This window comes from Sciurus vulgaris, assembly GCF_902686455.1.
Source record: "Sciurus vulgaris genome assembly, chromosome: 11".
NCBI classification, from domain to species: domain Eukaryota; kingdom Metazoa; phylum Chordata; class Mammalia; order Rodentia; family Sciuridae; genus Sciurus; species Sciurus vulgaris.
The window spans coordinates 28406687-28422926 of NC_136472.1; the positions used below are offsets into that span (position 1 = coordinate 28406687).

General features: G+C 56.9%; 1 protein-coding gene and 1 long non-coding RNA gene across 7 annotated transcripts in view; one reads left to right on the forward strand and one right to left on the reverse strand.

Moving 5' to 3' along the window:
* The window catches only part of PRDM11 (PR/SET domain 11), a 70636-nt gene that overhangs the window by 31193 nt on the left and 23203 nt on the right, over nucleotides 1–16240 (reverse strand). For 2 of the 6 annotated variants that reach the window (XM_079103020.1, XM_079103017.1), the window contains exons 1-4: nucleotides 9195–9654; nucleotides 8509–8633; nucleotides 8124–8227; nucleotides 7309–7571 (exon numbers count right to left, since the gene is read on the reverse strand). In XM_079103020.1, coding sequence (XP_078959146.1) covers nucleotides 7309–7571; nucleotides 8124–8227; nucleotides 8509–8627 — 486 coding nt within the window. In that variant the 5' untranslated portion in view covers nucleotides 8628–8633; nucleotides 9195–9654. Of the gene's footprint in view, nucleotides 1–7308; nucleotides 7572–8123; nucleotides 8228–8508; nucleotides 8634–9194; nucleotides 9655–16240 lie in introns of those variants that run through there. The other 4 variants (XM_079103018.1, XM_079103022.1, XM_079103021.1 and 1 more) reach the window with 4 other exon arrangements.
* Nucleotides 8644–14367, forward strand: LOC306639462. The gene is made up of 2 exons (XR_013757658.1): nucleotides 8644–8939; nucleotides 11286–14367. It is a non-coding gene; the product is annotated as an uncharacterized lncRNA (long non-coding RNA).

The window sequence follows — 16240 nt, forward strand, 5'->3', positions numbered from 1 at the left end:
GTTGTAACTCTACTGGCTCACAGCACATTATATCTTGGTGGAGGGCCACTGGGTCTGTGGTTTGGTTTATGAGTCAATAACCCAATGACCGACATCTGTAAAGCAGCTACACAAGCTGAGCCTCTTCAATGCTTCTGATGTAAAGAGGATCCTTAAGATGGAGGACCACACATTCACGCCTGGAGATGCTCAGACTGAGCCGAGCGTGCATAATGCACTTTTCCTTCTCAGTTCAGCCCTAGGACCCAGCTCTACCCTAGACCCTCCTTGCCTCACATCGCCAGTGTCCTGGGCCTTTGCACATGTCTCTGACCTGAAGGCCATTTCAACTGACCCTCAAGTGCCAGTGCAGGCCCAGAAGCAAGGGCAGCCCGGAGCGAAGGCTCCCCTGGTCCTGAGATGGTGGCTTCTAAACAGCGTCTCCTGCTAAGAGAAACCAGAACTCCGAGAGGCCATGGCTGGAAGATCTTTTTGTGCCAAGAAATGAGGATGTGTCACAAGAACAAAGAGCCAGTCTGCAAGGGCTGCCACTGGCCAGATCTCGGGCAATTTACACATCGGAATGAATAACGACAGGGTTGGACTCTATCCTGGGAGTGAGAGGAGGACTCCTGAGGCCCCACCACACCAAAAACAGCCTCTAAACGGGGGTGGGTGGGAGATAAGGATGAGCATTATTCATTTTTTTTGCACAAGGAATGTCAAGTATTAAATGTAGAAGGAATGGAAAAAATAGAAAAATCATTTTAAACCCTGAATAATAATCGATGCAGACAAGAATCAGGAACGATCACGAAAACCAGTGACCAAAAGACAAGACAAACGGAGATCCCGCGTCTCAAGGGCTGAGAGTGGACAGACAGGACTGCCAGGCCAGAGTGTGACCTGAAGCGAGCACAAGGAAACAGTCCGACGCATCTCAACGTGGACCGTGGGCTGGGGACATAGCTCAGTTGGTAGAGTGCTTGCCTTGCAAGCACAAGGCCCTGGGTTCAAACCCCAGTACCGCAAAACAAACAAACAAACAAACAAACAAACAAAGAAAACACGTGAAACATTCCACAAACAGAGGGCCAAACCCTCCGAACAGAGTCCACGTTTGGAATGAGGAAAAGCAAGCAAGGGGAACTATCCAGAAAACGGAGGCTCAGGAACGCAGGCAGGGTGCGATCTCAGCGGACTCTGCTTGGGGGAGGTTGAAAAGGACCTTGCTCAGGGCACCTGGAAAACCGGCCCGATGACGCGGTACTGCATCCGGGCTACGGCTCCTGGCTGCAGTCGCTGTACCCTGGTTCTGCAGGAAAGGGCTCGCCCACCACTCATGGTAGGTCAGCCCAAATATACGGCCTGTGGGCTAAAAATGGTTTTTGCATATTTTTAAGATTGGAAATTTTTTTCATCATTTAATTTCATTTATATGACTTTCACATTGATAGAAAATTTAAATTTCAGGGTTCATAAGCAAGTTTTATGGGGACACACCGTGCTGGAAGACAGCAGAACCCTCTGGGCTGCTTTCGCACTACCGGCAGAGTGGAGGGGCGGGGCGTGGCATAGAGGGCGTGGCCACGCAGCCTGAAATGGTTACCCGGCTGCCCTCTGGGAAAACGCCTGCCCCACCCTGGCACAGGGGCCGCCCGGCTCAGGAAGCAGGAGTTGAAGATTTTAGGGGTAAAGTTTCATGATGTCTAGAACTAAATCTGAAACAGTTCAGAAGAGAGTGTGTGTGCGCGCGCACGTGCACGCGCGAGGGTGGTAATTGTGCACAAAAAACTAAAACAAAGGTTAAGGTTATGTAGCAACAGGTGATTCCGGAAGCAGGGCCCCTGGGTCTGTGTCAGGCTATTGCAACTTTCCGCAGAGTTTGACATTTTCAAAATCACTGGTTAGTACGGATTTTAAAAGCATGAAGATGGTGCAGGGGTGCACCGCTGGATCCCAGTGACCCTGGAGGCTGAGGAGGGAGGATGGCAAATTCAAGGCCAGCCTTGGCAACTTAAAGAGGCCCTTAAGCAACTCAGGGAGACCCTGTCTCAAACAACTAAAAGGGCAGGGATGTGGCTGTGGTTGAGGGTGTTCGAGGGCCGGTACCCACCCCTCTCCCCGAAATAGGAAGAAGAAAGGAAGGAAAGGAACGAGCCAGCCCAAATGCCCCGCCTGGGAGCGCACGCCTGCCCGGCCCTGCCACGTCTCCTGGGCCAGCAGCTGCTCCTCACTTCTCTGAGTTCCCAACTGGGCACACCAGCCCGTTCCTGCCATGTCCCATGGCACGGCGACTGTCCCCTGCTGCTCGGCCTCGCTCAGACTCTATTCTGTGTCACGAGCTTTCACATGCCAAGTTCAAGTCTACAAGAAATCCCCATTTTATGATGACGGCAGCTGAAATGGGAAACACTGAGACGCCACCTCCCACCTGCTCTCCTGGATCAGTGGCCCAGCAGGCTGGAGGCCCACGGGGCGAGCCACCAGTGTCCTGTTCACAAGGGCCGCTGGCCAGTCTGTCCAGCGTCAGTGACTGGAAGGGCAGACCTGTTCCTGGCTCCCTGGCACATTTCACGTCACAGACAGGGTGCCTGGGGCTGCCAGATGTGGACCCCAGACACCCAAAGAACACATCAGGCCTGCATGTCAGCCTCTTTCTGGCTCCGTCAGGGTCTCCGCCCCTCTTTTCTGCCCTTCTCTCTTCCTTCCACTTGAAATCTGCCATCATGCTGCATTTGATGCATCCTGCGAGGCAGCGAAAATCCTTCCTGGAACAAGGTGGGGTCTGAACAAAGGCGTCCGCAGGAACCTCTCCTCCTGCCTCTTTAGCGTCCCCAGGGCTGCATGGTGGCCCCTAGCACCTCGTCGTGTAGCCTGTCCTTGGCCTGCAGCGTCCAGGGGTAGCCTGGGCAATCTTGGCAAATATTTACGGTGTTTATAAATTCCGGTGGGATGAGGAAGCAGAGGAAGGGGAACCTCTTTCCTGAAGAGTCAGAAGCAAGTACAGAACACCTGGCCCAGGAGGCCGGGCCACGAGGGAGAGATGGAGTGGAAATGGCCTGTTGGTCCATCGAAACCCAGGTGCTCAGTGGCACTCTGCACACAGTGGGGCTCTGCACCCAGTGGGGCCAGCTTTCTTACAGGCTGAGTGGAGCCAGAAGGCCCTTGTGCTGTGCAGGAAGATGAAGCGGAGTCCACAAGGCCAGGAGGCAGGGAGAGGGCAGAAAGGCTAGGGAGGCCTGAAGCCCAGCAGCCACACACCAGCTGGTCAGCTTTGTGCAGAATGACCTGCACCCGCCAGGCCTCAGCTTCCGCTCCCGGTGATGGATGGAAGGACGGATGTGCGCAAGAGCACCATGAGGATTAAATGAGACAAGCACAGCCCAGACGCATAGTAAGTGCTCAATAAACACAAAGGCCAAGGCTCCCGGTGGCCACCGTCACTGTTCCCACCAGCGTGAGGCGTGTGTGGATTGCTGAGGGGCTGTGCACATGGTGTGTTTTGCTGGATGGCTGAAGCCAAGCAGAAGATCAAGAAGACAACGGCAAGGGCAGCTGGGGACAGGATCTGACCCATGAGTGCGGTTTACGCGGGACGTGGAGTTTCCAGACCCCAGCCCCACAACGCGCTGTGGCTCAGCCCCTTCTCCTTCCTCTCCAGCCCACCCCCGGGCAGGCAGTGCTGCTCCTGAGGCCTGGACACCACAGATAGGCACGCACACGGGCACACACACAGGCATGCACACAGGGGTCTTGGGTACTTTGGAGCATCTGTTTTCTGCAGGCCTTCAGTGCCCCTGCCTCTCGGGGTCACAGAGTTGAAGGGGGTGCGCCTGCCTGCCCCACCACCCGTGAGCTTGCTGAATTCCATCTTCGCTGTTGCTGGAACAAAGCACCCCACACAGTGACCGAGAGCAACACAAAGTTTTCTCCTGCAGGTCTGGAGGTCAGGGGTCTCAAAGCAAGGCGCAGGCAGGGCTGCAGCCTCCTGGAGGTTCCCTGGCCCTAGAGGCCACTGGCCTCCCTGACTCCTGGCTCCCTCCTCCACCTTCAGGGCCCGCAGGGAACACCTTCTAATCTGTCTCCCTGCCTCTGATCTTCCTGCCTTGCTCTTGGAAAGATCTTTGTAATGACACTGCCGCCCACCAGACAGGCCAGGACAACGTCCCCATCTCAGGTGCCCCCTCAGTCATCTCTGCAAACTCCTTTTTGCCACATAAGATGGCATCGTCGCAGGTTCAGGGATGAGGTCAGAGACATGTTTGCAGGGGTCCTTATCTGGCCTGCTACGCCTCCCTCCCTCCCTCCCTCCCTGCACGCGCTCCACTCTCCAGGCTGTCCGTCCTGCAGCCGGAAGGCGTGGACTGGCCCCTCCCGCATCCAGCATCGCTGCTGGAATTCCAGTGTCTTCCGCAGAGCCCCCTTGGTGCCTTGGAGGGATGGCGGCCTCTCTCCAGGTCTCTCTCCTGTCTCCTCCAGTTCTATCTCACCTCTAACCAAAGAAGAGATGCTGCTGGTCACCTCCCTGCAGATCAGGGCCCAGCCCCAGGGCTCCCCTGCTGGGTTTCTGCAGACTCCATGGGAAGGGACTGTCCCGGGCATGGTAAAGGGTTCAGCAGGGACCCGGGTCTCCACCTCCCAGGAGCCAGCATCCAGGCCACTGCCAGACGCCCCAGGTGGGGACCACCCCACCGCTCTTGCTGACTCCACCTGTGACCTCCCCGGCACTAATCCAGTGGGCACTTTTGAGTCCTTCCCACTTTGGCTTCCAGGCAGAATCTCTGGCCATGGGCCACTGTGGCCCTCGCGGCCCTCCCCGCTCCCTGGACTTCCAGGACACCCACTTTCCTGGTCTCTTCCTCCCTCTCGGGCCACCTTTTCCTATCACTTCCGAATCCAGCTCCCCTTCTGGAATGTTGATGTTGGAGTCCCCCCAGGTGGAGCCCCGGTCCCCTCCACCTCTGCTCAGCCCCTCAGTACTGCCCCCACGCCCCCCACCCTATGGGCCACCTGTGCACAGGTGACATCTCCAAGCCTCCTCTCCAAGCTCCGAAGCCACTGCCCACCTGCCTACCTGACATCTAGCTGCATGTGGATGTCGTGGTACTCCGAACCCAAGTCCAAAACCAAACCACCGCCTTTCCCCAGCCCCGCCTCCCCAGCACCCTCAGGGACCTGTCGGAGGCGACGACCCCCAGCGCTGCCTGTGACAGCCCTCTCCCTCAGGGAGGCCTCTTCATGCAAGTCAGGGCTCTGTCTCTGAAAAGGCTCCCGGTCCAGTTCACGTCTCCACCTCTCTGCCCACTTCCTCCATGGCAGGCGGCACCAGGGACTGGACCCAGGGTGCTCTGCCCTGAGCCGCGTCCCAGCCCTTGTTACTTTTTATTTTGAGACAGGGTCTCGCTAAGTTGACTGGGCCTTGCTAAGTGGCTGAGGCTGGCCTTGAACTTGTAATCCTCCTGCCCCGGCCTCCCGAGCAGCCCTCTATTCCTGACCATTGCTGCACAGCGTGCACCCAATCAGCTCTCGAGGCTGCAGCCACACTTGCGTTTTCAGTCATGAATGTGCTCAGGTCACTCCTTCTTACCTCCAACTCCAAACAAGGTGAAGGCTTCTCGCTGTCCTTAAAGAGCAAGCAGACTCGTGTGGTTCAGTGGGCCCACGTGGCCGCCTTCCCTCCCTCCTCTAGGTGTCGATGTTTGCTGCTCTCCAGGAACCACTAACCAGTTTCTTAGATATATTGCACTCTCTCCTCCTGCCCCAGGGCCTTTGCTCATGCCATTCCAGCCATCTGATGCCCAGCCCTCACTTGGTGGCCGTTCTCTTCCTTCAGTGGCAGCTCCGTATCAGGAAGCCTTGCCTGATGTCTGGCCATGCTAATTCCCCAGGCTGTTCACTTTCTCTGGGCCTCACTCCGCCATTCGCTAGCAGATCTGTAATTCTATGTGTATTTATCTTATTCCTGGATGAACCTCATCTCCTGCACAGGAAGTTCCATGAGGACAGGATCCATGCCTGATCTGGCCCACCACTGTGTCCACAGGCCGGGCACGGAGGAGATGCTCAGAGGAGATGCATCCAAACGGTAAGTGGCAACCGGCTGCCCCTCGCCAGCCTCTCTCCACACTCCCGCGCTCTCCCCTCGCTGTTCAGTGGCTGAGGTTTGGCTCCTGTCTTTGGACACCCCTCTTCCTCATTTCACGTCCCACCCACGGACATGTTCCAGGGGTTGCCCCTCCTAACCTCTCTCAGATACACCCCCTCTAGCACCTGTGCTGACGGGGCCGGTTATTTGTCCTACGTCCCCAACCTCCTAGCTGGAGCCTGGAGTTCCCACGCGGTCGCCTGCGCAGGTCCTGGCTCTGCTGGCCCTCAGCATGGAGGACGCACTCCTGCTCAGGAGCACAGGGCCAGCCTGCCTCCTGCCTGCCGGCTCTGCCACTCGGGGGCGAGGGCCGCTGCGGCCACCACAGCCTGCTCCTGCTTCCTCCCTCAGCATCGCTGTTCGCACGCCACATTTCCTACCCCCTTCAAGACTAACTGCCACTCATTCCTCAAGTTCTAGGCTAAAGGAAACATCTCCCCCAGCCCGCAACTGGGTCACAAACAACGGTAACCATAGCTGATCCTTGCATGTCACCAAGGCAGGCATAAACTAACCCGCGCGCACAACAGACTGGCTTCATCTTGGCCCGTGACTATTATTAACCTCAGATTACGAAACAGGCTCAGAGAAGTAAATGACTCCTCCAAGGTCACATTGGATAGTAAATGGCAAAGCTGGCTGACCTAGGGACTGGGCGCCAGGCCCCAAGGCCTAGGGCGCCGTGGACAGGAGTGACCCTCTGTGCTGTTCCGGAGCATCCTGCTTCCCCTCTCTGGTCTTGGTGGTCACACATCACACCCTGGCTCAGTGGACCCTCCCAAGTGTCCTGCTCCCTGGGGTGGGGACCCGGCTGTCTCACAGGAGGCTTCTCCAGCCCTGGCCTTGCACGACCCGTGACTGCCTTCCAGGAGGGATGTCCTGTTCTGTATCCCCACTGTCCGCAGCTCCATGTGGACGAGGGGTGCTGAGCCCTGTGTAAATGCCATCCGGTGGCCTGACAGGCACACAGGTGTGGACTGAGAACGCTGCCCTCGGCTCTGATGGCAACTTCCTGCTCTGCTTATGACTGCCAGGTGGACAGCAAGGAACAGCCTTGCTGGGGACAGGGACAGCCATCATCCACATGTCCAGAGGCACCTGCAGAAAGGCCCTGGGCCAGCATATGGCTCCCCCTGCTGGTTTCCTTCCCTGTCCCATGGAACTGCCCAGGGCACACTCACCAGCCACGAGAAGAAGCCAGCTGATTTGTCCTGGGTGGAGATCTGTCCCTCATAGGGGCCAAAGATGTGGCCCTTGGGTATGACCTCGCTTATACACCGCACATCACTCTCTCCGCTGGCTTCCTTGACCACCTCCATGCCCTGTGGGATGGTGAGGGCAGCCCGGTCTGGGATGCCCACGGGCACCGGTGTGTCGGACACAAATACAGGGGGACCGTGGTTCGGGCACTCGTCCACAAAGTACTCCTGGCAGGACTCGCAGACTGCAGGGACAGAAAGAATGGGAGGGTCTCCGTTGTCGTGAGGAGCTGGGACCCCTAGGGCGGAGGCAGAGGGCCGAGAGGAGGCCACCCCTGAACGGCGCAGGCAGCAGAGAGCACGCTGCACATGACTCCCTGGCTCTGTCAGCCAGCCTCAGGCCCCTGGGTCATCAGCAGGATCAACCGAAGCCATGCCCGGCTACCCTCCCCGAGGCCTCAGAGACCAAGCCACCGCTCAAGGACGCCACTAGTTCCCTTTGTCTCAACTTTGCAAAAGGAGAGGAGAACATGGCTTTGGAGCCTGATGGGTCCGGGCTCAACTGCGACTGTCCATCCGAGGGTCGTGGAACCCGGCACTGGGTACTTGGCTCTCACAGAGCCTTGGTGTCCTCACCTGGAAGATGGCCAATGAGAGCCACCTCTGTGGCTACTGATGAGGACCAGCGGGGCACAGACCTGCGCCGGCCCATCCTAGCTGAGCACCCTGCTGCCAATCCCCAGCCCAGGAGGGGGTGGGGCGGAGGGCGGTGCAGCCAGAGTGGCAGCTCCACTTACACCAGAAGTCAACTTGCTGGAAGCTCGTGGGCATGGTGAGGTCACGCTTCCCCTTGGGTTTCTTGGGCTCAACTTCCATGGCTGAAGGCTCTGGTCTCCTAGAGCTGCCCAGGACAAGGGTTGGCAAAGAAAGCAAAGTAGCCATCAGAGCCTGGTGGGGAGAGAGGCTGGGGACCCGGCCAGGAGGCTGAGCGGACACAGGTGGGCAGAGAAGCCCCAGGTGGGCTGCCATTCCTGGGCCATAGCTCAAGTTCTCGAGCCTGCACCCACCTCTGGCCCTGGGAGCTACCCCAAGCAGGGTTAAGGAGGGCGGGCAGAGAATGGCTTACCGGCTCCCCACCCAGACTCGTCCAGCCCCTCCCCCTGCTCCCCATATGGGCCTCACCAGGGCTGGCCATACTCCTGGTCGCGGAGCGGCGAGCAGACCTCTGTCTTCACCACTGTCACCATGTCCCCCACGGCTGCCTTGGTCTGGGCCAAGCACTCCTTCATGTTCTCAGTCATTCTGTCCTGGGACGCAGGAGGCAGGAGCAGCACAGGAAGAGGATCAAAGAGACAGGGGAAGCAGGGTGAGTGGAGGAGAGGGCAAGCAGGGGTCCCTCGGAGTCTGGTCACCCTCCCTGCCATCCCCAGAGGAAGCGCCTGAGAACACAGACAACAAAAACAGCTGTCGCCTGGCCAAGAGGAAATGCCATTTCTATCCTGGGCTGGTCCTGGGGAGGACTGGAGCCACCAGCCCCATGGGGTCAGGGACCAGGGGCAGCTGAGGCAAGGCGGCAGGGCTGGGAAGCACAGCCTGGACCCCAAGACCAACGGGTAAAGGGCGTGAGGAACCCACATGAGCTTGGGGACAACTCTGCACAGGGACTCAGGGAGGAACAACTCAAGTCCAACTGTGGCCAAGGGGGTGGGCTGATGAAATGGGCCCTCAGTGCCTGGCGGCGCAGCCCGACTGAGGGGCTGCCAGGGAGCCCGGCCAGGCCCCCGTGCCAGCTCCAGCAGGTACAGGAGGGCCGGCCAGGCCGAGCCGGTCCAGGCCCCACCCCCAGAGCGTCCCCGTCCGCGGCTTACCGCCCTGCACCGCCGCCGGGCTTCAGCCGGTCCCTGGGCACCCCGGGGTCCTCATGCCAAGCCCGGGGACACTCTTCGGGCGGGACAGCGCGCCGCTCGGGCTGGGGCCGCGCTGGGGCCCGGGACTGGGCGAGCGGCGGGTGTGACTCACTACCCGGGGCCCCGCTGGCCACACCCCTGCTCCTCGGCTAATCAGCCCCTGCTCCCCACCGGGGCCCCAAAGCCGCGGCGCGGGGAGGGGTGTGGGGAGCCGCTGGCCTGGCCCTCCTCCGAGCCGGGCCGGGGGCGCGCGGAGGGGACCTGGGCCGCCGGGCCGCCCCGCCCCCAGCCGGGCACCGACCCCCGGCCCGCGGCTGCGGCCCCGCGCGAGCGGCGGGCCCGAGTGGGCGCGCGGCGGGCGGCGGGCGGCGCGGGCAGGCGCTCCGGCTCCCGGCCTTCCCGGCGGGGCGCTCCCGGCCCGCCCGGCCCGGCCCGGCCCTGCCCAGCGCCGCCCCCCGCCGCCCGGCGCCCGGCATTCCTTGCGGGGGCATGTGGCTTCTTGCCGGCCCCGGGGGCACGCAGTTGGCTGGCGGCCGGCAGGGGGGCGGCGGGGAGCGGCGTTGGCGAGCCGAGGGCTGCGGGAGGGTGCCGGCGCCTCCCGGCCTGCGCCCCACTCGGGCCTGGGCGCCGGGGCGCAGGCGGGCGTCTCGGGGGTGGCAGTGCCCGGGAGGACGGGCGAGGGCGCAGGGACCCGAAAGGCGCCCTGCAGTTTCTGCGCCCGCTCGGCCGGGCCGCCGCGACACCGCGGGCGCTGCCTTTCCCACCTGCGCCGCCCAGGGTGGGAGCCCGGCGCCTGGCCGACCACAGCCCAGAGATCTCCGGGACCGTGAAAGGACAGGACTGCGGATCAGCGGGGCAGAAACCTGGTCGGCAAGATGTCTAGTGACTTGCCCAAGGTCGCGCAGACCCTTGCTGCAGGAGCCTGCCCTGGAGGCCCCGGGCGCAGCGAGGGAAAGAGGAATGCCCCTCACTGAGTGGTCATGCTCCAGGCCTGGCTGTCTCTAGGCCATGTCCTCGACCCAGCCTCTGGCCCATGGTCCAGCCCATGGCCAGGCCGAAATGTGGGGCAAGGCCCTTGGATTTGTAAAGGATCACCAACAGAAACCGGTTCCCGTCTCAGGAGCGGTCCCACTGGGGGGGCAATACTCGCACTCATGACATCAGGAGGCAGTGGGGCCCAGCAATTAGCAACCTGGGCCTGGAGAGGAACAGGCTGAGCCCGGTCCCACTGAGGGCGCTGGGCCCTGGGCCTGTTAGAGGAATGTTCGAGTCCCAGCCCCACGGCGGGAAGAGCCGCCCCCAGTTCCCACGGTGAAACCCTAAGCCCCATTGGGACTGTATTTGGAACTGGCGCTGTGAGGCGGGCACCAGGATGAGCCGAGGTCTTGAGGGTCAGATGCCTTATAGGAGAAAGAGGTCCGCTGCTGTCGCCGAGGTGTGAGACCGGAAGCTGGCCCTCTGCTGGATGGAGAGCATCACCTGGACTGAGTAGCCTGGCCCTTGACTTTGGACTTCCCAGAACTGTGAAGTGAACGTGTGTTGTGTAAGCCGGTCTGTGACATTGTGCTGTGGCAGCTCGAGCCGATTAAGACCGTAAGTCACCTAACTTCACATTCCCATTTCTTCTGTTGGAAAATGTGGCTAATAGGAGATTCCATCACAGAAGTGGCCGTATGACAGGGACAGAGGCCGGTTGTGGGGTGGCACAGTCTGCATATCCCATTGCAGAAAGGCAGGAAGATGGCGATGAGCAACCTCACTCAGAGGAATCTCTCCACTGGGTGGGATTCATTTGTAAGTCAGTCACCTGCAAACCCGGGCACTTTTTTAGAACCTGCTGCTCAGGACTGGAGTGCAGGGGTCTCCTGCCCTGGCCCTGTGCCCCCCCCCAGCCCCACCTTCACGCCTGGGTCGTCGCCCATCCTTCAGCCCTTCCTGGCCCCTGCCCTAGTAACACCCTCCACTGGCCCCAAGCCACGCTTCATGGCACTTGTCACATTTATAAAGGTCCTTTGCCAGCACACTATTTGATTCACATATGTCCCATAATAGATGAAGCTCCCAGGACAGTCACCACGGGCTTCTCAGCACCTGTTCCAGTGCCCGGGCCCAGGGGAGGCTGGGAAAAGGGCCGCAGGCATGGGGGCCCGTGGCACGAAGCCCTCACTCTTGGGCCACATGCCTGCAGGACCAAGCGGCCACCATGAAGGCCTTCCTTAACGTGCACCCAAGTGCCTTGCCCAGCACAGAGCCTTTCTCTTAATTACTATTTGCCAAATGAATTAATGATCAAATGACCTATGTTGTGAGACTGTCCCTTTCCAATGTGTCCCACGGGCGCAGTAGACACTCTTAACTCCACCTCCGAGAGAGCTTGGAAGGAAGGAAGGTGGGTAGTGAGGGCTGGTACAGGGGATGGAACCAGGGATGCCCTCCCACTTTACCACTCCTGACTTTGTTTTTTTCCTTTCCTTTCTGAGACAGGTTCATGCTAATTTTCCAAGACCAGCCTTGAACATTTTGATCCTCCTACTTCAGCCTCCCAAGGGGCTGGGATTGCAGGCGTACAGTTGCATGCCACCCAGACCAGCTGGTTATGGCTTTGCGTCCTCTTCGCCCTGCGCCCTCTCCTACACAACGTGCTTGCCAGGCCAGAGGCTGGTTCTCATAGGCTGCTGTGATGCATGAGGAGGTGACACGTCACTGTGATTCCCGGCCTTGGAGTCAGCAGTGCTGAATGGAAATACTGACACCTGCCAGGTTAAGTCAATGAGATAAAAGCCGGGGGAGCACTTAGGCAGAGCCCAGGGCTGCAGTTTCTGGGGAATGTTGATTTCACCATGGCTGCCCAGAGGCAAGGTGGTGACAGGGAGGAGAAGATGAAGTATTTGTCTGTCTCCAAGCAGAGACCTGGGGGTCTTGGTCATCACCACACCAACTTCCCTGGAACGAGGAGAGGAGCACGCCTTACTTTGGGGACCCATGTGCCCTATTTTGTAACAGAAGCACATGCAGGTTGAGCATCCCTCATCCAGAGCACTTCAGACCAGAAGTTTCAGATTGGGGACTTCTCTGGAGTTTGGAATAGTTGCACAGCCTGTGCGGGTTGAGCAGCCCGAAAGTAAAAATCCCAAATGCTCCAAAATGTGGGAGTTGGGTCCTTAGGGTCTGTGCTCAGCAGTTTCTGGATGTGAAGCATTTTGGATTTGGAATTTTGGAGTTAGGGATGCTTGACCTGTACTAATTGGGACAGTTAAGAAACAGCTAGAGAGCACTAGGGGAAAGAAAGGGAAGGCACTGGGGAATGAAAGTGATCAAATTATGTTACGTGCATGTACGAATATGGCAAAATGAATCTCACTATTATGCATAATTAAGCACCTATATAAATTCTTTTTAAAAGAAACAACCCTAGGGTGTCAGAGGCCTCACAGAGAAAGAATGGAACCAATTATACCAAGAATCTGTTGCAAGAGAAGTATTGAACTTTCCATTTAGTTCTGGGCCTCCTGCAGCCAAAGCAAAAAGGGAAATAGGATGAGTTATAGCATTCTCATTATTTGACACTTATTTATTGACTGTATGCACAATTAAATTCTCTCCCTTCTTGGAAGAATCCAATGCCTGGGGTGCAAGGACCAACCCTCACTTTTATGACTGATGTGCACAACTCTGAAGTGCATCACAGGCTCAGACAGCTCTGACTTCAAATAGGGGTAGACTCCTGTGTCTGCATGGAGGGCTGGAGAGCCAGGGAAGGGAGGGTCAGGATGTGGTGACCGAATGCCCTTCCACTTGGGGCGAGAGAGAACACAGGTCAGGCACCGTGCAACCTGGGCCAGGTGAGCATCGGCAGCCTTTTCTGCAGACGGCTCTGGCCCCACTTGCCCAGCAAGGGCTTGGGGGAGGGGCGGTGGGCAGCCTCCTGCAGGAGAGCAGGCTGCTGGCAGTGCTCCCTCCCAGCTGGCTCCTCGGAGTCTGCACACGCAGAGATTAAGCTTGTTGCAAGCCCAGCAATGAGATGCAAACCCCAGAGGAGGGGACAGAAGCAGCCCTGGAGCTGCAGCTCGCTTTTCACCCTTGGCAGGGTGCCAGGATCCCGGGATGCCCAGCTCCGGTGCACAGGGGCCCTAAGTCTCTGCCCTCTTGGTCCCCCTGGAGCTGAGCGCCATGGGAATCTGGAGCGTCTGCCCTGGTACCCACCACAGCATCCTTTACCATCATTCTAATGCCAACAGGACCTAAAGATAGGGGGTTGGCCCACGTCCCCGCAGACCTGGGCTGGGTCCCTGAGCCTGGGTCTCGGTCCTGTTTGTGACGTAAACCACCTGCAAAGGTTCCAGCCTGGCTTTAAGCCTGAGTTTCCCCTTCCTGAAAATTAAGGATCCAACTCATAGTTCTTAACCATAAGCCATGGCTGTGGGTGGGGAGGGCTTGGGATTATTAAAGGGAGTGGTTGAATTTGCAGACCCAGCAAGCACTGCCTGTAGAGAGAATAAATTATATGCCCTGAACTTAGATGTAAGCCAGATTTGCAATGCATGTCGATACCTTTGTGATATGCAAAAGATAAATTTATCCAAAAATGCTATTGAATTCACGGAAGCCCCAGGTCACTAATTTTGTCAACCAATTCACACTATCGCGCCACGCACAAGCAGGTGAAAATTAAGGAACGCTCCTACCTGAGTTTCCCCTTGCCTAGGGTTGCATTCTACAGTATCATGCCTGACCTATAAGAAGCACTCTATAGATACTTGTTATGATCATCGTTCATTTTATCAGTATTTAAAAGTATAATAGATATTGGGTGTTGTTGGTGAAAATTTGTTGATTTAAAAAGATAGGGCCAGGCTGGTGGGGGGAGGGGGGATGTAGCTCAGTGGTAAAGAACTTGCCTAGTATAGAGGAGGCCCAGTTTTATATGGAGGCCCATATAAAAAAAGAAAGGGAGAGAGAAAAAAATAGGATCTTCACAAGCACTTATTACCCCAATAGATACACGCTTTTTATCAGCTGGGTGTGATGGTACTGCAGTTCGGGAGGCTGAGACAGGAGGATCTAAAATTCAAAGCCAGCCTCAGCAACTTGGTGAGGTCCTAAGTAACTTAGCAAGACCCTGACTCAAAATAAATATGAAAAGGGCAGGGGATGTGGCTCAGGGGTTAAGCATTCCTGGGTTCAATCCCTGGTACCAAACAAACAAACAAACAAAAAACCCAAACACTTTTTACCATTTTATACTATACAATGCCCACCCTAATAGAAACAAACAATGAAAAATATGAACAAGCATTGCAAAAAGAGACAAGCTCTCAATATGTTTTATAGAAAACCAAGAAACTTACTAATACTCAAATAAATGTAAATTAAGTAAGCATCCTGTCTTCTCTATTGAATCGGCAAAAGTTTAAAATCTCAATGCCAACCTCCAAGTTGGCAGGAGGGTGGGGAAGCTCCTCCTGGCCACTCCTTCAGACCCTACGTGGTGCTTGGAATCTGGCACATGGTTTCTGGAGGGCCGCTTGGCAACTCACGTCCAAAGCCAGGGACGATCACACATCCAAGAATTTGTCCCGAGGATGCAGCGCAGCTGTGGTGGAAGATTTACCTGCACAGCTGTCTTCCCCCGTGTTACTGATAGCAGCAAAAACATGGAAACAATTTAAAACCCCCAAACGGGAGAGAGGTTGACACATTGCATACAATGGAATATCAGACAGCGATTCACAATGCTCCAAATGACCACGGTGCGGGCAGAATCATAAACGGATCATTAAACGGAAACGGAAACGGAGCTTATGACTGAGTGGAAGAAACTGATCCTGGAAGGCTACATATTGTCCCACTGCAACTATGTGATGCTCTGGGGAAAGCCACACTAAGGAGACAACAGGAAGATCTGCGGGGCCAGGAGGGACAAAAAGGAGGACAGAGGATTTGGAGGAGAATGAAACTGCTCTGTGAGATGCCAGGGCAGTGGACATATGTCACCATGCACTAGTCCAAAGCCTTGGAACTTCCCTTCTAATGCTGAGACCTGATGTGAACAATGGACTTCAGTTGTAACAATGTGTCACTGAAGGTTGATCAATTGTAACAAGTTTGTGCCCCACTCCTGGGCAGGATGCAGAGGAACTTCACTAGCTGGGAGTCTAAAAGGACTCTAAAAAAAGTAGTCTACCCAGCAGCTCAGGAGGCTGAGGCAGGAGGATCTCCAGTTCAAAGCCAGCCTCAGCAGAAGTGAGACACTAAGCAACTCAATAAAACACAAATCAGGGCTGGGGATGTGGCTCAGTGGCCAAGTGCCCCTGAGTTCAATCCCCATTACACCCCCCCCCCCCAAATATTAAAATAAAACTAAAGCCTACCCAGCGGCTCAGGAGGCTGAGGCAGAGGAGGATTGCAAGTTCAAAACCAACCTCAGCCACTCAGTCAGACCCTGTCTCAAAATAAAAATTATATGTATATATATGGGCTGGGGATGTGGCTCACTGGTTAAGCGTCCCTGGGTTGGATCCCCAGTACGGGGGAAAAAAATGGATCTATTTTCTAAAAGTGAAAGCTATGGAAAACTATTTAGTCCCATTTAAATCTATACATAATGACGTGGATTTGCATGCACAGGTCTGGGAGGATATATTTGGGGACTTTGTGGTTAGTTTGGGGTGGGGGTTCTGTGTTTCTGACTTCTTTTGCTTATAAGGGAAAAGTGTCACCTAAAATTACTGGGTGCAGCTCAGTGGCAGAGCGCTTGCCTCGCGCGTGGGGCCCTGGGTTTCATTAGCAGCCCTGAAAAGAGAAATCTTCGGAGCTCTTTGCACACCTCAGCCAGAAACTGCTGAGAAAATCATTTGAAAGGTCCTTCCACCTTTCCCCACTGGTCACCAGATGCTGAGCTCCAACCGGCTGGGGAGGAGGGACCCGGATCAGAGACGGGAGGGGCGGCGAGTCGCGATGCCCCCGGGAGCACCGAGGCCGACGCTTCTACCACGAAGCCCCCCTGC